General features: G+C 36.4%; 1 protein-coding gene across 2 annotated transcripts in view; it reads right to left on the bottom strand.

Annotated features, from left to right (window-relative positions):
• scaper (S-phase cyclin A-associated protein in the ER) overlaps positions 1 to 25,316 on the bottom strand; it is a 641,491-nt gene that overhangs the window by 475,903 nt on the left and 140,272 nt on the right. For both annotated transcript variants that reach the window (XM_039773420.1, XM_039773421.1), the window contains exons 8-9: positions 19,857 to 20,062; positions 4,913 to 5,131 (exon numbers count right to left, since the gene is read on the bottom strand). In XM_039773420.1, coding sequence (XP_039629354.1) covers positions 4,913 to 5,131; positions 19,857 to 20,062 — 425 coding nt within the window. The remainder of the gene's footprint in view (positions 1 to 4,912; positions 5,132 to 19,856; positions 20,063 to 25,316) is intronic.

Here is a 25,316-nt window from a genome sequence, read left to right as displayed (position 1 = left end):
ATAAGCCATTCATTTCTAATACAGGACAATGATCTGAAATTAGGATATTCTCATTCAGTTGCTAAATGATGAAGCCAAAAGAATACCATCATCTGGGGCCTCATGTATAAACGGTGTGTACGCCCGTTTCCACGCTCACATCACAATGTATAACAACTAAACTTGGCGTAAAGCCACGCACATTTTCACGCCAGCTAAATCCTTGGCATACGCAAGTTTTCCGCTCTGTTTTGCAAACTGGCGGCACCCAGCGTCAAAGCAGTGCTACTGTTCTTATGTGGTTTCCCTTTCTTTTTTAGATCCACATCCCTGAAGTGGCTTTATCATATATACTGAAATTAACCACATATTGTTTATTAGTTTAAGGCATCTGATTGTAATTAACCTGCAACAATATAATGGTCCACAGAATAGCCAAATTATTCCAAATACCACAGCTGCTTTACCGTTGTTACTATAACTGCACCTTCTTCTGCTTTCAGCTGCTCCTGTTAGGAATTGCTACAGCGGATCATCTTATACCATATTACTCTCACTGTACCACTCGGAGTATTTATATCACTGTATCCGAGTGTGTAATCACAGCTCTACAGCAGCTGATCGGAAAGAATTAATCGGTATACAACATCTAGCACATGCTGCCTCAGCCATGCTGTCTGTTGGAACTGCTCCCATACGGAAAACGCGTCAGAGCATTTCCTGTATGGACCTTGCAGTTCAGAAACAGTTTCATCCCAAGAACTATAAATGAAATCAATCAGTCCATCAAGTGCTCCTTGTAGAACTGTTTGTGCTGAACTGTAAACTTTCGATACAGTTATAATATTGCAAAACCTAAGCCACTTTATAAGTTGCGTATTTACATATGATGACAATATCACTTTTAAGATGAAATGCAGCAAAATATGTTTATTGCATTATACAGATAAAATGTTAACATCATTTAAAAAATCTATATTGTTGATAATTAAAACATGTGAGGAAACGGTGTCGCAGTGATTGTTCCTGCCCCGCTCTGTATTCTTGCTGGGGCTGGTGCAACACTGGCAGTATAGATGGACAGAATAATTAAACATGTACTACGAAAATATTTCAATGTTCCTTAAAGGTTTTGAAAAATTGGCGTTCTACGCTTACAGATGGCTTAACCTCCATTACAGAGCTGATTGTGTGGCGATTGGTTACTTGACGAAAGAAAAGGAAGGACAGGAATTGGGGGTTAGTACGTTTGAAAGACACAGTACTGCTGCAAAAAATTATTTCATCAAAGGTCGCACACGGCGTTGTAAGCATCTTGCGTGAGGTATGAACAATCTCTGGACGGGGCACCAGTAATAACTATCACTGCACCACCGTGTTCCCATGTTTAATAACATGCCTTAACTCCTATCAACATAAAAATTATATCAAGTATACATCTCAGTATTTTAATTATTCAGAGAGCTGTAATATCACAAATGTAAAGCATTCTGTGTCCTGTCAGAGGAAGAGAAAGCCCATTTAAGAAGCACGTAGTGATTCACACACATAGAGCACATAGAAGATCATATACAAAACAAAGCATTTAACGTGCTACTTTAGTTACGATGGTATTTGAAAAACTAGTAAATTAAACAATTCTAAAGATTAAGTTTATGATGTTCTACTTTAATGTCAAAATAAACTTTGTGATTAAAGTGGAAATTTCAAGATTAAAGTTGACATTTCGAGCTTTCTTCCCCACTGTGTCCCTATTTTTTTTTTCTTTTCTCTGTACCCTAATAAGCTTTCATATGACACTCAGATGGTGGGTTACGACTCGCCTTTTCACAGCGACTTTGATATCTAACAAATTTTTTATTTCGGGCACTGTACGACTGTGAACTTCAGCTTTCGAATTTCTCCGACACTCTATTTCTTTTGTCTGAACGCCATGTTTTAGTGTAAATTCTACGCATGGCATTATGCATGAGGCCATTGGACACTGCTGAAATGCAATCTTGAGATGCACAGACTGGATACCACCCTTTAGTCATATCTTAATATTCTATCAATGAAAGCCATAAACAAAGAGGAGTGAAAACATTATTTGACAAGAGTCCAATATCCACATTGAAAAGACTTAAAGTCAATTATATGACTACACCTCTAACTCCATATACAGTATTCCAAGCAAAACTATTGTGGTTTATAAAGGAAAGCCCTGGTTCACTAAGGAGCTAAGGGTTTTTCACTAAGCACAAGAAAATTGTAAAGCCCATAAAACCTGCGATAAGGAAGTCTACAAAGAAGACTGCGATCAGGTTAATGATGCAGTAAGATAAGCAAAATGGAAAAACAAAAGTAAACCAGAACTTCATATTTTAGCAAACAATCGCTTGAGTATAAGGATTAGCCTCCAATCTGTTACTATTTATAAAAAATATCTCTTCTAGTGCTCATTGTGACTGTTTCCTCCCTGACAAGCTTTAAAGTTTTGCAGCAGAACAACATGTAGCTTCTCCTTTCACTAAAACTCTTTTGCTTATATCAAGGAATAAGATGTCCAGAAGCTGTTTGCAAGACAGAACTGCAAAAAAGTCTTGATTCAGCCTTGACCACAACAATCAAACACTGCGCAAGGCAGCTTTCGCATCTCTTCACGGACATCTATAACCAGTTTCTTTTGTATTGGTCCAGATAGCTTTAACTCTTCTGTTATTGTTCCAGTACCCAAAAACACAAAACAAGTTGCCTCAATGACTACAATCACTTTGCCCTTACATCAGTTCAAAGGAAAATATTTTAACAGCTAGTTACTGTATTACCCATCTGAGGTCTGTCACCGCTCCTCATCTTATCCCACTTTAGTCTGCGTATAAAGCAAATAGATCTGAGGATGATGCAACAAACAAGGGCCTATACTTTTTGATAGGGCATCTGAATTAAAGGAACTTATGTCAGAAATCTGTTAGCACACTTTAGCTTAGCATTTAACACCATAGTCCCTGAACTGCTGTTAACTAAACTGCTATATACTAAACTGAATGCTTCCATCTGTTTTTTGAAAAACAGAAAAGGGTATGTTTAGATGGGCTCCCACCTCACAGACTGTCTCCATAACAGCACAGGTTAATTGCCTTAAGTCTATGTACACTACCGGTCAAAAGGTTTAGAACACCTACATTTTTTCTGTTTTTATTTATTTGCCATTGTAGCAAAATTTTGGAGCTATACATTCTGGACCATAATGCCTGCATCAATGAAAGTCTCATGGTTTATAAGGACAGACTGTCATGGATACAGTACAGCGCATCAAAAAGAGCAAGATTAGGCAAAAAGTTTTACGTAGTTGGGCTTAAAGTTTGTGAATCTAAAACTGGATACATTTGGAAATCGGTTCTGTACACAGGGAAAGGGACAATGTTTGATCCGAAATACAATAAGTATGGTGTTGCTACGTCAGCAGTGCCAACTTTGATAGATGCTGTCTTGAATTAAGGTTACTGTGTAACCATGGACAATATTTTATACTTCTCCACAGCTATTTGACATCTTGCTGAAAAGAAAGACTGATGCATATGGAACAATGCATTCCAACTGTCGTGGCATGCCTAAAGACTTTGGCAGAGCTAAATTACAGCAAGGTGAGCTAGTAGCTTAGCAAAAGGGTAAAGTGCTTGCGCTGAAATGGAAACACAAGAAAGAGGTTTGTCTTCTTGGCACTGTATTAATGCAGCTACAGTCATTGCACAGGCAAAAGGCAACAAACAGGTTACGAAGCCTTGTGCTATAGTCAACTACAACAGCATGATGGGCGGCGTAGATTGTGAGGATCAAGAATTGACTTTCCATCCCATTATGAGGAGACAACAAAACAAATACAACAAAAATATATTTCATCATCTGGTGGAACAGTGAATTTGAAATGCATTCGTCCTTGACAAATAAAAAGCTGGCAAAACTGTATCTCATGCAAACTTTACATGCCAGCTTTTATAACAAATCATTGCCGCATGTCCACCATTCACACTACTGCTAAACAGATGCGGTCAACCCAGCACATCATGGATCAATCCAGAGGGTCTTATTGGTAGACATTTTATTGATTATATACCTCCAACAGAAAAAAAACAGAATCCTACTCGTACCTGTGCAGCGTGCTGTTCAAAAACTGATAAATCAGGATAGAAAATCCAAAAAGAAACACGCTACTATTGTCCTGCCTGTGATGTTGGATTGTGTATTTCACCATGTTTTAAGATTTACCACACAAGGGAATCATTTTGAGTTTATATACTGTTTTGGCATCATTAGTAGTATTATTACCATTATTAATGTTCATTTCATAATAATTTTATTCATCATTACTATTATTATTTGTATCATTATTATACATTTGAGATTTAATAAAAATTTAATTTTCCATGCCAAAGAAATATGCAATGCCTTTTACATGTTTTTTTAAATAAAATGCAACGCTAAGGAGGTTAAAACAGAATTTTTGCTGCTATTATAGATGATATAAGTAATACAGAATGACCCTGGAGGTCACAATTTTTTGATTTATAAATGTAGATTTTTAATATATTCCATCTGCAAAGCATATTCAATATCTAATTTAACATATCAAATACATCCTCTTCATCACAAAACATTTTTGATTAATATTCCCAAATAGGCTACTCATATTCTCTGGAGACTTCATCTAGGGAGAAATAACCTAATCTAGTTTTCTGCTAAATGTGCAAAATTAAATATATCCATAATTCAAATTTTTTCACACTCAAAAGTTACAAAAAAAGTTACATTTTAATGACAATTACTACCTTACTGGTATATATTGCTAGATTATTTTCCAATACAAACCATAAAAAGACTTTTTTTTTTTTTTTTACTTTTTTGTGTTTACTGCAGCCCCAGAGGGACATCTCTCCAGGCTGTCACCACTCACATTTGAAAGCTCTGTGGGGTCCAGTTGACTCTCCAATTTCAATGTTTCAGCTGGAGCTTGGTCTGTAACAAATGCAACAGGAGCCGTCTCCACCTTTTGCCCTATTGAAGGACAGACATCATCTGTGTGAATTTCTGGAGTCACTGCAGAAGACTTCTGTGGAATGAATTGCAAGGGCAGTTTGCCAGACTTGGCTGAATCCTCGAGATTGTCTGTGAACTAATGAAATACAATACATAATTAACCAAGTGTACCAAAGGCAGTTGTTATATATTTAAAAAAAAAAAAAAGATTTTTGTAGTTTACAGTACCTAAAAAGTTATGCTAAAAATAAATGTACGTCATTTAAAACATGAATCAAGGGCAATTATATTAAGTAAAATGACTAGCATGTATTGAAAATAATCATAAATACGACATGTAACAGAATATTTAAAATGTAACACCAATGATTGTATTAATACTATACATTCAATTCTTCAACCTACACTTTTTTGCACAGGTGGTCATATATACTGCCAGAATACTACATAAGATATTAAGCAAATATTCACAAATCGCATTGAAATAGTTCAACAACTGTCATCTACCGCTGATGAAAAGGCAACGGCTGCAAATTCCGAATGCAAAGTGCTTGGAGGCAGATAAACTGCACTGGAAGATGGATAAAGAAGGAATAATATGAGACACAAAGGTCTCCCTGAAAACCGTGAAATTTCCAAACCCAGTGAAAATCAAAGCTGAAATAGTCTTTAAAATAATTAGAGGACTTTAAATCAGACACAGAGATATCAGCAGCTTACATCATATATGGATTTAATGCTTCAAAACCTAAAACCTTTATTGTACTTTTAGACAAATTCTAATCTAAATTAAATTTGATGTCACTTTCAGACTGAAAAAAGAGATTATATTTGAAAATAACTAGCGCATTTTACAGCATTAAACAGTTCTTACGGAAACCCAAAATCAAATACAGCCTCTTGCATCCTGCCAAATTAAGAGTGGATATTCAAGGCAAGTTCTACATTTTTAGGGGACTCTTTAACCTCATATTCTTGGTTTATTCTATCAGGATTGTACTATCATACGTTATCTGCTTCTCCATGGGTACTATTTAACATCATTCCCTGGGTTTACTATTTCGGGACTGCTTAAGATTATATTCCAGGTTTATAGGTTTATCTGGACTGTATTGCCAAAAGAAGTCTCTACTTTAATCTTTCTACACCAGTGTTTCCCAAACTCGGTCCTGGGGACCCCCTGTGGCTGCAGATTTTTGTTCCAACCACATTCCTAATCAGTGACAAAACCTGATAACACTGAGCTCATTTAATTGGCTGGTATTTTTTTTCCTCTTATACTACATTCAGAAAAGCATAGCAGCATTATTTTTATATGTATAAGACATTTAGAAATATTTTTGCTTTAGCTATGATTTAAATGCTTAACTCGCTTTTGTTGATTTCTTTATACTTTGCCCTTTCTCTGTGCAATATTTCCCCCTTCGTTGTATCTTAATAATGACAATTAAAAACAAGCAGAACAGACACCCAGGCAAACAACACTGAAAAATCAAAGGCTGCAACTACTTTAGAGTCAGACCCATTAATTGGTAAATAATGGATTAATTAAACAATTATAAAACCTTGAAAAGTAGAATGAAAATCAAGATGAAAATACTGTTAAAAAGAAAAAATACATTATTCCTATATAACTGCTTGGTACATTTTAATATTTTTTTTTAGCAAACTTAGTTTTATAATTTCTATATTGTTCCACAAACACAGAACTTGGGAAATATCAGTTCACTTAATTAGCCCAGGAGTTCAATTAAAAAAGAGAAGCTGGTTGGAACAAAAACCTGGAGCCACAGGGCGTCCCCAGGACCGAGTTTGAGAAACACTGTTCTACACCATTGCTGGGGGCTTGCTTTGTTTAGGACAAGCTCTGTCTCTAGGTATGTCACAGGACTTGGACTTCGTGAAGTGTGGTCTAGCCTCACGTGGGGAGGCAAAAATGGGGGGAGAGTGAAAGAGTACAAGCTATTTCTAATGTATCCTTTCCTCCCTCCATTGTAAGTGTCAAAACAGCAACAATAGGTTTCATAGCAAAAACTCCTGGCAAAACTGGAAATTAAGGTTAAAAATATCTTATGTTATAATGTACTGCCTTAGTTTAAGACTACAAAATATCAACAAAAGTTAAGAAGCAATGTCAGCTGGAATGTCAAAGGTCTTAATCATGAATTAATGTGAAAGAAAGTATTCTTTCACCTAACAGGTCTAAATGCCAAGATTTTACAGAAGACACACTTCTTAAGCAAGGATCAGTTTAGGTTGCAAAGAGATTGGACTGGCCAAATATTCCACTACAGCTATACAAAGAAAACTAGAGGTGTGGGAATTTTAATATGTAGAACAATTTCATTTATAGTAATAGAAATAGTATCTGATTCTGAAGAGCGATATGTGATCGCTATGGGTAATTTATTAAATTGCAAAGTGAATTTGATAAAAATCTACGCACCCAATGTAGAAGATGGAGACTTCATCCAAAATGTATTTACATTCATTCCTAATGTGAACATTCATTAAATTATAATAACCGGGGACTTTTACTGTGTTTTAAATCCAGCAACAGAAGCTATAACATCTAACACTGAAAAAAACATTTACACAGTTTGTAATTTTTCATAACTTATCAGACCCTTAAAGATTTCTGAATCCAAACTCAAGTATATTCTTCTCACTAGTATGTTATTGGTTCTAAAGGATTGATTATTTCTTTATTGAAAAAAATTTTAACCCATGAACAAATCTGTTTTTTGTTTTTTTTTATTTAAACCGTGTCCTGTTCGGCTGTGAAGCAATCAGAATTGATGTCTGAATGCTGGCGACTAGCCTTACAGTTTTTCTCTCAGGTGGAGCGTTACAGCATCTGCTGACGTCACGCCTGATTCCAAAACTTTATTAAAATTATTTTCAGATGTTTTTAAGATTCGAACCGGACACGGAGACAAAAGAGAAAGAAAAGGAAGAGATGGAGGTAAAGGGGGAAGGGGGGGTTTTCGTATAGAATAAACAATAAATGAACCAGAATTCGCTTCTAGACCTGCAGAAAGAGGGGGGGGAAACCACAAGACAAAAACATTGCTGCATCAGCTACATGAAGATATATAGAAGTAAAAATGTTTGCTGACAATCATACAGTAATTATTACTAAGGCATTTAGGGCCAACCACAACCTTAGGTCATGTGCTGAAGATGTCCAAATCATACTTATGAAATCACCATGTGAGCTCCTGTGTGCGTACGCACGCTTGTATGTGTAAGGTTTCTCTATAGGAGCATCCAATAGTGAGTGTAAAGGGCCACAGACCTGCCCCCAAAAACGTGCAGAAGATGGAGGGAGTTCCAAGCCCAGAGATCCAGAGATCACCCCAGAGCGCGGAGACCCCAGGGAGGCCGTCACCAGAGAAGCCCCAACCCCCCCACGAGAGGAGCAGAGGATCACCCCGGGGGGCCACAACCAGCAGCCGGCAGAGTCCAGGGAGATATCAACGGCAAGCCCTCAGGCCCGCCCACACTTTTTAATCAGAGTATAGCATAAAGTCAATGAAACTTATGGGATATTAATCTGGTCAGTTAAGTAGCAGAGGGGGTTGTTAATCAGTTTCAGCTGCTGTGGTGTTAATGAAATTAAGAACAGATGCACTAGAGGAGCAACAATGAGATGACCCCCAAAAGAGGAATGGTTTAACAGGTGGAGGCCACTGACATTTTTCCCTCCTCATCTTTTCTGACTGTTTCTTCACTAGTTTTGCATTTGGCTACAGTCAGTGTCACTACTGGTAGCATGAGGCGATACCTGGACCCTACAGAGGTTGCACAGGTAGTCCAACTTCTCCAGGATGGCACATCAATACGTGTCATTGCCAGAAGGTTTGCTTTGTCTCCCTGCACAGTCTCAAGGGCATGGAGGAGATTCTAGGAGACAAGCAGTTACTCTAGGAGAGCTGGAGGTCCAACAGGATGAGCACTGCCAGAGCCCTACAAAATTATCTCCAGCAGGCCACTGGTGTGAATGTCTCTGACCAAACAACCAGAAAGACTTCATGAGGGTGACCCAAGGGCCCCATGTCCTCTAATGGGCCCTGAGCTCACTGCCCAGCAGCATGCAGCTCGATTGGCATTCGCCATAGAATACCAGAATTGGCAGATGCACCACTGGTGCCCTGTGCTTTTACAGATGAGAGCAGGTTCACCCTGAGCACGTGACAGAAGTGAAAGGGTCTGGAGAAGCCATGGAGAACATTATGCTGCCAGTAACATCATTCAGCATGAGCAGTTTGGTGGTGGGTTAATGATTGTCTAGGGAGGCATATCCATGGAGGGTCACACAAACCGCTACAGGCTTGACAAAGGCACCTTGGCTGCCATTAGGTATCAGGATGAAATCCTTGGACCCATTGTCAGACCCTATGCTGGTACAGTGGCTCCTGGTGCACGACAATTCCTGGCCTCATGTGGTGAGAGTATGCAGGCAGTTCCTGGAGGATGAAGGAATTGATACCATTGACTGGCCACCACACTTTCCTGACCTAAATCCAATAGAACACCTCTGGGACATTATGTTTTGGTCCATCCAATGCCACCAGGTTGCTCCTCAGACTGTCCAGGAGCTCAGTGATGCCCTGGTCCAGATCTGGGAGGAGATCCCCCACAACACCATCTGTCATCTCATTAGAAGCATGCACCGATGTTGTCAGGCATGTATACAAGAACACAGGGGCCATACAAAGTGATGCATACAATTTTGAGTTGCTGCAATTAAATTTTGGCAAAATGGACTAGCCTGCCACATAATTTTTTCACTCTGATTTTTGGGCGTCTTTGAATTCAGGGCTCTGTAGGTTGATCATTTTCATTTCCATCAAACGATGTGGCATCCTTTCGTTCCTAACACATTACCCAGTCTATATCAGTATAGATATCCAGGAGGATTTCTTTTCCCATTGAGATCTGATGTGTTTTCAAAGTGTTCCTTTAATTTTTTGAGCAGTTTATATATATATATATATATATATATATATATATATATATATATATATATATATATATATATATATATATACACACATACACACTGTATATCTCACAAAATACAGAGATTTTCAAAACATATCTGGACTCAAAATTAATTTGAATAAAAGTATGCTTTACAAGTGAACTCTCTAGCACTCAACATTACATTGGACATCTTCCCTTTTACCATCATAGATCAGTTTAAATACCTAGGGGTAAACATTACAAGTAAACATAAAGCTATTTTTCAACAAAATTTTGCTGTCGGCATGTAAAAACTTAATAAGACGTGCATAGATGGTCTGCCCTCTATCTTACTTTAGCAGGGAGAATCTAAACTGTCAAGATGAATATCATTCCTAAGCTTCTTTTTCTATTTAAAAGCATTCACATATGAATTAACTAATCATATTTTAAGAAATTAGATTAAATCATAACCTCATCTCAAATGGCAATTCTAAAATGACCTAAAGCAGAAGGTGGTATGGCTCTACCTGACTTTCAATTTTATTACTGGGAGGCAAATATACAAGCTATAAAAACCTGAACATTGACAAACAGGTGAACACAGACAGACTTGGTCTGCAATAAAAATAAAAACCTGCAGTACTTCTTTATATTCTTTGTTTTGTGCCCAAGTATATACAAGTTATCATCAATATACTAACAACCAAATTGTCCTTCATTCACTCAGAATATGGAACCAATGTAGGAAGCACTTTAAGACAGAGAAGCTTTTATCAGTGGCAACTCTACATGATTATCATCTTTTTCCACCCTCTCAAACTTGCACATGTTTGGAAAATGTACGGGATTAAATCACTTAAGAGATTTCTACATAGATAATGTCGTTGCATCCTACAAACAGTTACACAAATTTAGCTTGCCATCAACACAATTTTTCCACTATTTCCAAATTAGAAACTTTGCTAAACAAAACCTGGCCAATTTTCCATACCTCCCACCTACTTCTATTCAGAAAGAAATATTGATCAGTCTTGGGGACTCAGACAATATTTCTACAATCTATAAAAACATTTTAAAGTCCCTTAATTTCAAAGATCCTAGAGTACAGTGGGAAAAGGATTTCTTACTCAACATTTCAAAGGAGTAGAAAGTAGCCATGCCCAGAATTCATTCTAGCTCCATATGTGCAAAGTATACAACTATTCAACTTAAAATCTTTTATCAATGACATATGTCTCATTTAAAATGGTCTAAAATGCTTACAGGGCAGGATCCAACCTATGAACATTGCAGTCAAGCTCCAGCCTCACTGGGCCACATATTTTGAGCATGCACCAAATTAACATCATTCTGGACCAAAATCTTTAAATGCCTACCAAACAGGTTTTACAGCTGTATTTGGTATAGTCCCACAGAGGCTTGAAGTGGAGAAGCATAAACAACCTGCAATTGCCTTTACTTCACTATCAGCATGTAGACATATCTTGCCCAACTGGAAGAATCTAAGTCTTTTAAGTCAGTGGGAAACTGATGCTATATACTATTTGAAATTTTTGAAAAAAATCAAATTCTCACTTAAAGGTTCTGTTCTAATTTTTTTTTTTTAAATATGACAGGATCTAGTCAATAACATTTTAGGATAAGCTTTTATATTGGAGAAAAGGATTCTCTTTCCACTTTTCTACTCGTAAAGTTTTACTCTGGCTGTTGTCCATAGCATTGATTGATCAACCTACCTTGTATGTTCCTTTGAATTTCCATTAAAATAAAATTTTAAGGTTTCATAAACTTCACACCACTCTATCATATCTTAGAAAGCTAACACAACTGCCACAGTAATGTCACTTCTTACCCTGACGTACACACTTACACATTACCTCATGTATCTAGATATATGTGGGCCTTAGAAATTCATTTAGACCAAGCAGACGGGACTGGAAGTTGCATAATTGAAAAGATTATCCAATTTACAAAGTTCGGATGCTGGAGGACAACTAAGCCATGTTAAGCAAGCTAAGGTCAATATACTGATGTGCCAAAGCAAACAAAAAAAGCAACAAAAGGAGGATGCAATGATAACATCAAGATCAACTGGAAAAAAGGGGAGAATGAATAAAATAGGTCAAACAATAAAGAAAGCAGACCTGATTGTCCTTCTTCATATTGCATGATGTCTTCATATTATCACTGTCCTTGTGCTGGGTACTTAAGGGGTATGATGCTTTACTCCAACACTGAAAAGACCTGCATATAACACCAATTGGAATTTGGCCCAGTATTTATGACCTTACCCTTTAACAGTCTGGACGTCACTATTCAGTACTTCTTTTCTTGCACCCACTGCTAGACGGAATATGCATGAACTTCACATTACTATGAAGTGAAATTTAAAAAAAAAAAAAAAACTAAATTCTAAAACAAATTAAAAATTAAATAGTAACAGTATGCTCTGTAGTTAAAACTTGCGATTGAATGTGTAGTGATTTATAAAGCAATCAATTTGACACTCAGGTTGCTCTACTCCATAAACAAACCAAAATATCACTCAGTTGGAATGGTGTAAACGGGTTTCAAACTGGTGTTATTACTTTGATATCTGCAACCAAAGTCGAATATCCCACATACAGATTTGCATAGGCATGAAAATCCCATTCTTAAACCACCTGCAGCAGCTGAAACCCATGCCTTAAAACTACCAATGCTCACTGATGCACCTTCTCAAAATCACCTGCCCTTGCTGAATTTTCAACATCTTTCTCATTACACAAAAGATGTAAAGATAGTTTTATATTTCTTATTTAATGTTTATTATTTAAAAGATGGATTTACATATATTCTTTAATGCTCATTTATTAAATAATTTCCTGAACCCACAAGCCAATTTGGAATCACTATTCAGCTCAACTTGTTTGGAGATGAAATAAAGGAAGAAACCCAAGTACCTGGAGCCTCACGTACAAAACATGCTTATGCTCAGAATTCTGTGTAAGCCATTTCTTGCGTAAAAGGATGTATAAAACATTAACTTGGCATGCAAATTGGCTTAAAGTTACAGCAAAGTTCTACCATCTGTAAGTCCTATGTGCTTCGACTTTTTATAGTGTTGCCATTTTTACTACTTTCACCAGCAAGGCAATGAAGTGAACAGAACATTTTTTTCATTGTACATTTCAATGATGCAGTAGTCACATTTTGTTGCTTTTGAACTAATTATATCACAATTAACCGACCGATGTTCTGTCAATACAGATCTATTCAATATTGGCAATACTGCCTAAGGCATATGCTTAATGTTAATTAACTTAGTGTTTTTTTCTATAAAAATCAGGAGTTTACTCCCCTTGACTTTCTTGTATACTGAGATAGACAAAATTATATTTTTGCACTTAGGGAGGTAGAAAACGGTGGTGGAATTTTTTCATGATTATATATGCATTACCTAGATTACGTGTAAAGTACAAAGAGTTACAGTTACCAAAAATATAGAAAAAGTGTTAGTATTATATAATACCAGTAACGGTGCACTGTACAATGATGTGTAGTGAATTCAGTTCACTTGTGCATTCCTAGTTTTCATACTCTCTCTCTGTACATTTATCATTCATTTGCTCAGAGGTTGATGCGCTTGCTGCTTCCTGAGTAGCTGCGAACGGCGCCTGTATGCACGCGCTGCACGGTCGCCCTGGTAGCATATTATATATAAAGATTTGTTGCAATAATTTGCTATAGGTAAAAACTGCATTTAGCTACATTTAATTATGGCAATGATGGCGGAAATAAAAAATAAAAATCATAAAATTAAATGTATTACTAGGAACACAACAGGGACATAGCAGCTTACTGTTCCTATTACATATTTATATTTAGATGGCATGTTCAATGTTTACATGTTATTGTTAAACTGATGATGTATAAATTAAAATAAAATTAATAATAGTTATTGAAATAATATGTATAATATTAAATAGTTTATAATATTGTGTACACATTTATATTTCCATGATACAAAAAATTCAGATGGTTGTTTAAATAAAACGCTCCTTCCGATTGAGTAATTTTTCTCATATTTCATATCTGTTTGCTTTTTTATCATTATAAATATCTATACAAAATTTGAATCAGCTATCTGTAATTATAACCATAGGTTACTTGAAAATTCACAAAAGTACTCAGTTAAAGTACCACTTCCGGCAGAAGTGGCCCAAAAGTTGATAGGATTCCTTATTTTTGATTTAAGGCAGGTGTACAAAATCTCATTGACCGAGGTCAAAGCATTTTCAAGTTATTGTGTTTACACACAGACAAGACATAATTTCAAAATTGTTATTTTTGGACTCAGGAAGTCCTAAAACATTGAGATTAATCAAAATCTTGAGGTTCAGTTTTTTTCACGATTTTGGAAAAGCCTGCCTATAGGAATTTGCCAGGCTAACACATTATTTTAACATGGCCTTCTCATAACCTCACTGTAATTTAATCCTGATACTCTGTATTTCCAATTCATTATGATAACTATTCATGGTGGCTCTAAAATCTGTACTAACCCCTACTCTCTCTTCTGTTTCTTTTTTCCGGTGTCTTTTTGGTGGTGGTGCTGGTGTCTTTTTGGTGGTGGCTTGCACCACCACCATCTACTCAAAGCACTGTGATGTTCCAACACTGATGGATTAAAAGCCAGAAGTCTGCATGACCATCATCATCAAGAGCGTCCATGAGAACACTAAATACAAAGAGGACTATTTCATTTATGTTAGGTAGAATGCCCAGAGGGGACTGGGTGGTCTCGTGGCCTGGAACCCCTGCAGATTTTATTTTTTTCTCCAGCCATCTGGAGTTTTTTTTGTTTTTTCTGTCCTCCCTGGCCATCAGACCTTACTCCTCTTCTATATTAACTAATGTTGTCTTATTTTAATTTATTTTGTCTTTTTATTTTTCTTCATTATGTAAAGCACTTTGAGCTACTTTTTTGTATGAAAATGTGCTATATAAATAAATGTTGTTGTTGTTGTTACACTTTCTCTATAGTATGTATAAGAGACAGTAAACAGGGTGTGCTGTGTGCTCTGTGACTTAACTGGTAATGGCAGTGTTACCAAGAAAACAACCATCAGAAACAGCATGACCCTAGTTAAAAAAATAAAGGAATCGTGGATTCAGCCAGTTCACTTCAGAACAACTTTAATCAGAAACATCTGAGCATCACATATTAGTTGTATATTAATTTTATAAAAAATGTGTTCAGTTTAGAAAAGCAAATTGATTCTGTCATAGTGCCTTTATGGATGTGTCTGGGTAGCATCTCAATTATACTATTCAGAATGTTCACGATAAGAAGTCTGCCACCAAATGCACACTTGTTAAAACCTGTAATGAAACAGGTACTGTGTGAAATCCACATGATCTTCATAATGTAGGCTCCAATTCAGCACATAACTCCAAGAGGACCAAAAAAAAAATATATATATATCACTTCAATCTCTGAAAACTTGCTTCTTGTGTAGCCTGCCATTGGAGATATCCCTCTAAAAAATTAATACTGAATTTGAGATTTACAAAGGAATTTAGTGTGACACATGGCACATGTACAGTTTTATAAATGCTATTTTTTATGCATATGCTGTTTTTCCCTTTGAACATAATCAAAATTTAGCATGGAAGCTCAGCAAATTTTTAAATATAAAGGTCCCTGGAGAATACTTAGAATGGTATTCAGAGAACATGTAAACTCCACACATAGTAAAAATATCAGAATTTCAATAAAAATCTCTGTAAGTAAGCGGAACTAACTATAGAGCCACAGCAATACAGTTAAATAGTCCTTTGTGTTTCTGGTAACCAAGTTAACTAACTAACAAATCACTTACTCTTCAAATATTAAAGTAGCTAATTTTACAGCTGAGAATACAGAAATGTTATTGTTTGATTTTTGCAATACAGAGTTTTATATGTTAAATTGCACATTTCTATACCAAATGAAAGAGGGACAAAGAGGACCACAAATTAAATAATAAACTCTCGTAACAAAAAAATTAAAAATAAATATTTTCTCTAAACAGTGTCTACCTATTCTATAAAAATCTGCAAAAAGACTACCCAGTTAATACAAAGATTATTTTCAGGATTATTTTCTAGGCAGGAAGTCTAGCAGACCACCAAAAAGCACAATCATGCACATACCCATAAATCCAGTGTTGGCTGCTGACCTGACAAAATAACCGTGACTTGAACTCAAGGAAGAAAGCTAATAAAAGATAATGCAAACTGCACACAACAATCAACCCAGTGTCATAAGACTCTGCAGGTAATACCATGACAAAATAATCTTCACTGCCCATTTTCAAATAATGCATTATAATGTAGGAGAAGACTGCCAACTAGATCAAGAACACTAAGCTGGAGAAAAAATGACCTTTCATGCAGTGATAACAAATCCATAACAAATTGATACAGTACATTAAAAATTCCAAGGTAATTTATTATACACAACAAAAACAGGTTTAAAATGATATTATTAAAGCAGCATGCAGCATTAAACTTACTTTATATATAGAAAAATGATTTAATAGGCAAATCTACTACACTGGACTTTACAGATATCCAGGTCTTACAGTTTGAACAGCGAGTCTATTGCACTTACAGTGCCTTCCATTCCTTAATGTACCCCTCTGCTCCACAATCTAAAATTACATATCAAACAATTCACATGTGATTAAAGCACACATTGCAGACTTTAATTCAAGGGTATTTGCATATACTTTGGTTACACCATGTAGAAATTGCAACACTTTTTGTACATGGTCCCCCTATTTCAAGGAACCATAATGTTTAACAATTGGTGTCACAGGTGTTTGGGATTACTCAGATGATCTTGATAACCTCTCTCCACCTCTCTCTGTTCACCACTGCTACGTGAGAGTTGCTGAAGCAATATGTACTGTAATTACATGCAAATTAAAACCAAAATAGTCTCTAACAGTTTAAAGTGGTGCCTCTAATTTGCCCCTTATTATATAAAGTGTACATGTACCGTATGTGCTATGAAACAGACAAGCCATATCATTCAGGGTTGTTTCTTTCTTTACATCCAATGCTACCAAAATAGTTTTGGGCTCCCCACAATACTGTAATAGGATAAGAAGATTAGAATATAAACTAATGAATGAAAAGAAGAAAAAAAAAACAGGAAACAATTAGGATTAGGAGGAAGAATGTAAGCCAAGTATAGTAAATTAAATTTGACAGACTGAAAAACAATTTGGTAAGACCAGAGGGTCTACTAATTATTCTCAAATCATTTGGAAAGTAATTTAGATAGATGGGCCACAGGAACATGTGATTATGCCATTAAGTAGAAGCATTTTCAGTTATTTGGAAAATTGTATGTTGATCAGTGAAGGAAAATCATAAGTTCCAAGTCAAGCTGAATAGAATCTTAGCTGTTTCATTAGTTGTGAGATGAAGACCTGTCAATTAATGTGAACAGTCTAGAAATTACCTTGCTGTAATCAGCCAGAACCCATAAGTGCTTCATTGTTGGCTGAACACTTAAATGTTACTCTGGTACTGTTGAATATACATTTAGCTGTACAGAATTCTATAAGTTAGGATATGAACATTTTAAGCAGACTAACTGCATCATACATAAATACAGAACAATAATAAAAACTGTTTATAAAAAAAAATATACAAATACAAAAGCCATGCCACCTCACACTTCTGGTCAGCATCGTTCAGAATCGCCACTTTTTGTGACAACCAGACAGACACACATCTGCGCAAAAACACACAGGAAAGCAGATGCCATCAGCTTATTTGCCACATTGTTCTGAAGCTTGCTTAAGACAGCTGCAAACGTTTGGTTGAGATTTCATTGTTTGAGGCATTTTTACTCTTCAGTCTTTTTTTAAAGTAAATGAAACATTTAAAAGAATAGAACTTTGTTTTCTTTTGTTTCAAAGCAGTGTTAGGCTTAAAAAAAAAAAACCATTAGTAACATCTGGCCGCAGACCAGCCTTGCACCTCTAAGCTGGTTAAGAACACAGATAGCAGCAAGGTAAAATATCTCCCTAACAATGACTTTCATATAAATTTTCATGTTATATCTATTTTCTTATAAAATGGTTGATTTATAATACCATAAAATAGTTTTAAAATTTATGTTCAGGAAGCCCTAACAATGTTGATTTTGAGGCTTTTAAGTAGTCTAAAAATGTAATTATGGGTCCCACACCCCCTTGTCTCCTGTATTTTATAACTTGGTTTTGAATGTTTATCTTTTAAGAGAAGATAATAAATGTGACTTTGAGAAACTTTCTTTTTATTGGTAGTCAAATGCATAAGTTTCTTAGCATTTAGTGGCCGATATTGTTGAAGGAGTTAACTCTTATTAGTGGTTTGTTAAAAGTGTTCTTTATGTATAACTGAGCATCATCAGCATACACTGAACAATACGTTGTTTTACATACACTGGTTATCCAGAGGGAGCCTAGGTATTCTGATCTAACACTAGCCTATTATGCCTCATATGCAAATGTGTGCGAGCCTTGTTATGTATCTTTTAAAATTTAAACTACAAAGTCCTCAAACTAACATGTGAGATGTTATACTGTGTTAAAGTTTTGTTATCTTATCATCTGATTGGACGTTTTAGTAAATTCCCTTTTTGGCAAGAGTGTAGAACATACCAACATAAATTCTTATACCTTCTGTGCGGTACATAATTAAGGAAGATGAAAAAAAGTAAATTTGCAGAAAAACATTTTCATTAGTAATTAGCATAACATTACAAATCTACTTTCTCTAGGCAACACCCCCACTTTAATACATGTCACTGTACCTCTGAATATAATGAAAATAAACACCTGTCCCATTGGAGAACGTATTTTGCTTTCATATTAGTTCAAAAAAGGAACTTTTGTCCCAAAAAGGTGCCAACTACCTTTAAGATGCGAGTACTGGCTTACGTTTGTAGAATTGCAAATTTAAAAGTGTTTTGAAACATTATACACACAAAAGAAATTCACTGCCCTCAAATTACATGAAAAAATATTTAAAACAAAGTAAGCAATAAATAATTAGCCCTGAGAATCCAGCAGTGGTTTAAACAGTCTCAAATGTATTCATACAATGCTGTAACATCCAGCATATATTTTGTGCTCATGTTAAGTCTGTCACTAGCCAGAAATTCAATCAAATACAGAGCTTGAAGGTCAAAATTCCAAATATACAACCACAGCACAACACACAATTAAACTCAACACTCCCAACCATGGTCAAAATGAACAACCAAGAGCTGTAGTAGACCCTCCAAATTTCTAGAAGGTGATTGGCAGGTGACCCCCCACCCCTTATGGGACCACCCATACAACACATTAAAAATAGCAATAGTAACTGATATACATAGACAAAACCAAAAATAAAGAATGATGTACGTAATCAACATAAATAAAAGAATCAAAAATGAACAAAAGAATTTGAACCCTAGCCATAGGAAGTGCCCTGGCTGTCACATAGCCTGTATGACCATGGAAAGGCAATCCTACAACTGTGGAATGCTCCATATAGTTCAACCTATTCCTACAAGCATTTCTAAAGTATTAAATTTAACATTACCAAAAATGCAGTTACATAACGTAGAAAAAACAGAAATGTCAATTCAGGACCAGTACTTAATGCAATTTCAGTCACAATCTGAATGACAGGCAGGGTAGTACAGTATAATCACAAATAACAGAAACCACACTGCACAGACTAAAACAAACTACAGTAGTTATAATTTACATCAAAGTTAATGACATGATCACACTGGATGAATTAAGTTTTATCGCAACATTCATTAAAAAAATTAAGATCAAAAGCTTGCTTTATTAAACATATTTTTTGAAAGGTACCTGAATTTGATCCTTTGTATTAAATTCTAATTTTGCCATATTTGAGTTTACTTCAGTTTGACTTTCTTGTTTATTTTCCTTGTCACTGTCATCCTTATTTATTACAGAAATTTGGGGTACACTGATTTTTGGCACCAATGTTGCAGATCGAGGTCGTGCCGGACGACCACGTTGAACAGTTTCCCAGCCTTCTGCATCTTTTTTACCTGTTAATAGAAAGAGTTAAAAAAAAGAATAAGTATTAGCAAGTAGTATTCATATGACATTCAAATTGGCCACTGTATAATGTACATTTACATACCTCAGACAGATAATGTGAGATGTCCAAAATTCTGCCAGTGTTTAACTCTTGCTAGATAAGCACCCTAGCATGACACTTTACCTATCTAAACTATTTTAAGTACCAAAATGCTTTTTTGAAACATATTTAAATGTCATTATAATCCTGTTTCAAATACAGATTTGTATTAGATGTATTCAAAGTAAATAATAAGAATACTCAATCAATCAATGCCTGTGATTAAATGGCCTAATTTGGAAAAAGATTCCATTATTCAAACAGACTCAATAAAAGCATTTCTAGGAGTGTTTGAAATTTTCATAACTGAAGTGTTCAAAGCGAAAAATATTTCATTTCAAATGGTCCATCCCTACAGAATGATCAAGGCAACACACTCTGCCAATGACAATGTGCAACACTTATACTCTTTATACTGCAAATCTGCCCTGATTTCTGTTGACAAATCTGTGCTAGCAGTCTCATTCAAATCAAGCTGAAAAATGTTTTATCTTCTTATTTAATTTACATTTTAATTGGCTATATTTGTAAACACAGAATTCAAGTTAAGTCCTCTGCAATAACATCATTAAAGTACTGTATTGCCATTTCTTTCTCTCTGTCAACTAACAATACTATTAGTTTGATGTTACCTATATGCTAAATTAACGTTTTTTGTTAATGCAAAAAAAAAAAAGAAAAAAAAAAGTAGTAACTAATTAATTGATTCCCCTCCTAGATTATAATATTAGCATTGTGGAAGAGCTTGTGTGCCTCAATGGTCCTTCGATTCATATGATGTCATAAGCCTGTGTTCCCGATAGCTTAGCCACATAAAATTGGTCTAAGCAGAGAGGGCAAACAAAAAGCAACCCAAAATAAGATTTCCTTGAGAAATCCAAATAAATATAATTGAACTTTGATTGGAGAAAGTATACTGAGATCCAGTCCTGGAGCCAAGCCTGAAAATGTTATCTACTGGCAAACACCTGGGGCCTCATGTATAACGCCGTGCGTAGAACTCGCACTATAACATGGCGTAAGCACAAAAGCTGAAATGTGCTTACGCACAGAAAAATCCAGATGCAGGAATCTGTGCGTACTCCAACTTCCACGTTCTTCCACAACATAAATCACGATCAGCGTGAAAACTAACGCCGCACGCCAGCATTATGTAACGCCCCAAATCCTCCCAGAATTACGCCTATTTGAATATGCAAATCAATATAAATCGCCCTTAAGCGAAGCCTTCTGTGAAAAGACAATGGGAAAAGCACGGGGGGAAACATAAGAATTTCAGCGAATACCAAGTGGAGGCAAAGGAAAAACATACTATTTGTTCAAATAAGCCGTGGTATAATCAACAAAAGGAAGTTGATCGAGTGATATAGCGTGTTGGAGAAACATGAAAGCTCACATCCACAAAATCGCACAGTGCCGGAAATAAAAAGAAGTCACATATCAAAGTCGCCGAAAGCCGAAGTTGTAAGCCCACTGTCTGAGTGTCATATGAAAGCTTATTAGGGTACAGAGAAAAAAGCCACACGGTGGGGAAAAAGCACGAAATGTCCACTTCAATCTCGACATTTCCACTTTAATCACGTAGTTTATTTTGTCATTAAAGTAGAACATCATAAAATTCATCTTAAAATTGTTTAATTAACCAGTTTCTAAAATCACATCGTAATTAAAGTAGCACGTTAAATGCTTTGTTTTGTATTTGATTTTCTATGTGCTCTATGTGTGTGAATCACTACTTGTTTCTTAAACCGCTCTCTTCCTCCAACTGGACACAGAATCCATTACATTCGTGATATTACAGCTCTCTGAATAACTAAAATACTGAGATGTATACGTGATGTCATTTTCATGATGATAGGAGTTAAAGCACGTTATTAAACATGTTTCACTTCGATGAAATAATTTATTGCAGCAGTACTCAGGGCGGCTCTAAGCTTGTGGTGGCACTGGGCAGAGGAAGAATCGGTGGCTGGCTCCTTCGCCCGCCAATGTCAGTAAAGTATCTTATGCACGGTGGATGGCCACGTATGTTGCAGACACTAGCCGCCTCGTGCTCATGACACAAGCATTTAACTTTTGCCAAATTTGTCGCTGCTTTTAGCTGTGTTGTTATTTTATCTTTCTGTTTTATATTCAATATATATTGGCATAGCCGTCACTGCAGTCAGTGCTTTTCTTTCCCCAAGTAACCGATCGCCATACAATCAGCTCTGTAATAGACGTTAAGCCATCTGTAAGCTTAGCGCGATTCTTCAAAACGCTTAAAGAACATTGAAATATCTTCGTAGTACATGTTTAATTATTCTATCCTTAAAGACACTCCCAGTGAAGAATATAGATTATTTAAATGAAGTTAAAGTTTTATCTGTATAATTTAACAAACATATTTTGCTGCATTTCACCTTAAAAATGATATCATCATCATATGTAAATACGCGCTTTATAAAGTGGCTCAGGTTGTGCGATATTATAACTATAGTGCAAGTTTACAGTGGGGTGATTGTACTTATAAGTACAAACAGTTCTACAAGGAGCACTTGATTGGCTGCATTTAAAGTTCTTGGGATTAAACTGTTTTGAACCGCGAGGTCCGTACAGGAAAGGCTTTGAAACGTTTTGCGTGGCAGAGACAGCGTGTGCTTAATGCTATACCGATAATTCTCTTTCCGATCAGCTGCTGCTGTGATTCACACTCAGATACAGTGATATAAATACTCCGAGTGGTGAAGTGAGAGAAATATCGAAAAAGATGATCCGCTGTGGCAACTCCTAACGGGAGGAAGAAGAAGAAGAAGAAGAAGAAGGAAGAAGGAAGAAGAGAGTAACAACGCTAAAGCAGTTATGGTATTTGGAATAATATGGCTGTTCCCTGGACCATTATATTGTTACAAGTTAATTACAATCAGATGCATTACACTAATAAACAATATGCGGTTAGTTTCTGTGTATTTATAAAGCCACGTCATGAAAATAATGAGTAATCACACAAGAACAGTGGCACTGCTTTGACGCTGGGTGCCGCCAGTTTGCAAAACCGAGGAGAACTTGCGTCGACAAGACATGAGGTACCGTGGAAAAGTGCGTGGCTTTATGCCAAGTGTAGGTTTTATACATTGCGATTTGAACGTGGAAAAGTTCTTACGCAACATTTCTGTGCGTACGCACCGTTTATACATGAGGCCCCTGGTGACCAAGGGCCTCATGTATAAATGGTGCATATGCACAAAAATGTTATGCACGCCTGTTTCGACGCTCACCTCGAGATGTATAAAAACTAAACTTGGCATAAAGCCACACATTCTAATGGCAGCCTTACATCGTGGATACGCAAGTTTCTGCTCAGTTTTGCAAACAGGCGATACCAAGTGTCAAAACAGTGCTACTGTTTTGGTGTCATTTCCCTTTCTTTTTTTAGATTTTTATCGATGATGCAGGATTTATAAAACACACCCAAAATAATTGCATATCGTTTACAAATTTAAGGCACTTGATTGTAACCAATCTGTAAAAATATAATGGTGCACAGAATGGCCAAGATATTTCAACTATCATGGCTGGTTTAGTGTTGTTAAACAGCGCAAATGGAAGAATTACAAGAGAGCATGTACTGTACACTATATGGACAAAAGTATTGGGACACACCTCTTAATCATTGAATTCAGGTGTTTCAATCAGACCCTTTGCCACAGGTGTATAAAATCAAGCACCTAGCCATGCAGTCTCCATTTAGAAATATTTGTGAAAGATAATGGGTCATTCTGAAGAGTTTAGTGACTTCATGCGTGGTACTGTGATAGGATGCCACCTTTGCAATAAGACACTTTGTGAAATTTCATCCCTGTTTGATATATCATGATCAACCATTTGGGAACAACAGGAAATCTGCCACAAAGTGGAAGACCACGTAAGGTCATAGAGCGGGATCAACAACTGCTGTGGTGCATTGTGTGTAAAAGTTGCCAACACTCTGCTGATTCAATAGCATTAATTAACAAAAGCTTCATGGAATGGGTTTTCATGGCTGAGCAGCTTCATGCAAGCCTCACATCATCAAGTCCAATGCCAAGCTTCAGATGCAGTGGTGTAAAGCACACCACCACTGGACTGTGGAGCAGAGGAAACGTTCTATGGAGTGATAAATCCTGCTTCTTTGTATGGCAGCTAGATGGGCTTGTCTTGGTTTGGTGGAGTGGGGATAATGGTATGGGGCTGTTTTTCAGGGTTTAGGCTAGGCCCCTTAATTCCAGTGAAAGGAAATCTTAATACTTCAGCACACCAAGACATTTTGGGCAATGGTTTGCTTCTAACTTTGTGAAAACAGTTAGGGGAAAGCCCTTCTCTATTCCCGCATGACTGTGCCCCAGTGCACAAAGGAAGGTCAATAAAGACATGGTTGGAAGAATTTGGTGTGGGAGAACTTGACTGACTCACCCACAGCCATGACCAGGAATCAAACACCCCATCAAACACATTTGGGGTGAAATGGAATGGCAGTTACGAGCCAGGCCTTCTCATCCAACATCAGTGCTTGATCTCATAAATGTTCCACAGCATGAATGGGCAGAAATTTTCCACAGAAGCACTCCATAATCTTGTGGAAAGCTTTCCAAGAAAAGTGGAAGCTGTTACAGTGGCAAAGGGGGTACCGATTCCATATTAAAGTCTATGTATTTGAATGCAATGTCATTAAAGTCCCTGTAGGTGTAATGGTCAGGCTTCCCAATACTTTTGTCCATATAGTATATTTATAGATGATGATGACTGGCGATTTCGATTTCCAAGAGCTATCCTCTTAGAGCCGTGTGCTGAACTGGTGCCAGCTTTATAAAGAAAGACTTTGAGAATTGTGCTGTACCTCCTCCTTTGCAAGTTCTGTCTATCCTCAGTTTTTTAGACACAGGACACTTTCAAAGTTAACTTTTTGACCAATCAGGCATTTAACAATCATCATTGAGTCATGCCATGCCAGCTGTATGGGATGGTATTATCTGCTTGTCATCCAGATATTTCTCTTTCAGAGAATTAATTTGTTTATGTAAAGAGAAAGCATCTCCACTCTATTAATGTGCTGCTTTATAGTCCACAGAAAGTGTGCATTGTGCAAGAATGTAGTGTGCTGCATAATGTGGCATACAATGGTGGCTTGCCGATACCTGGAGAGA

This window comes from Polypterus senegalus, chromosome 12 (genome assembly GCF_016835505.1).
Source record: "Polypterus senegalus isolate Bchr_013 chromosome 12, ASM1683550v1, whole genome shotgun sequence".
NCBI lineage: Eukaryota > Metazoa > Chordata > Cladistia > Polypteriformes > Polypteridae > Polypterus > Polypterus senegalus.
The sequence above is the reverse complement of the archived record's forward strand: the minus strand, read 5'-3'. Positions and strand labels throughout refer to the sequence as shown.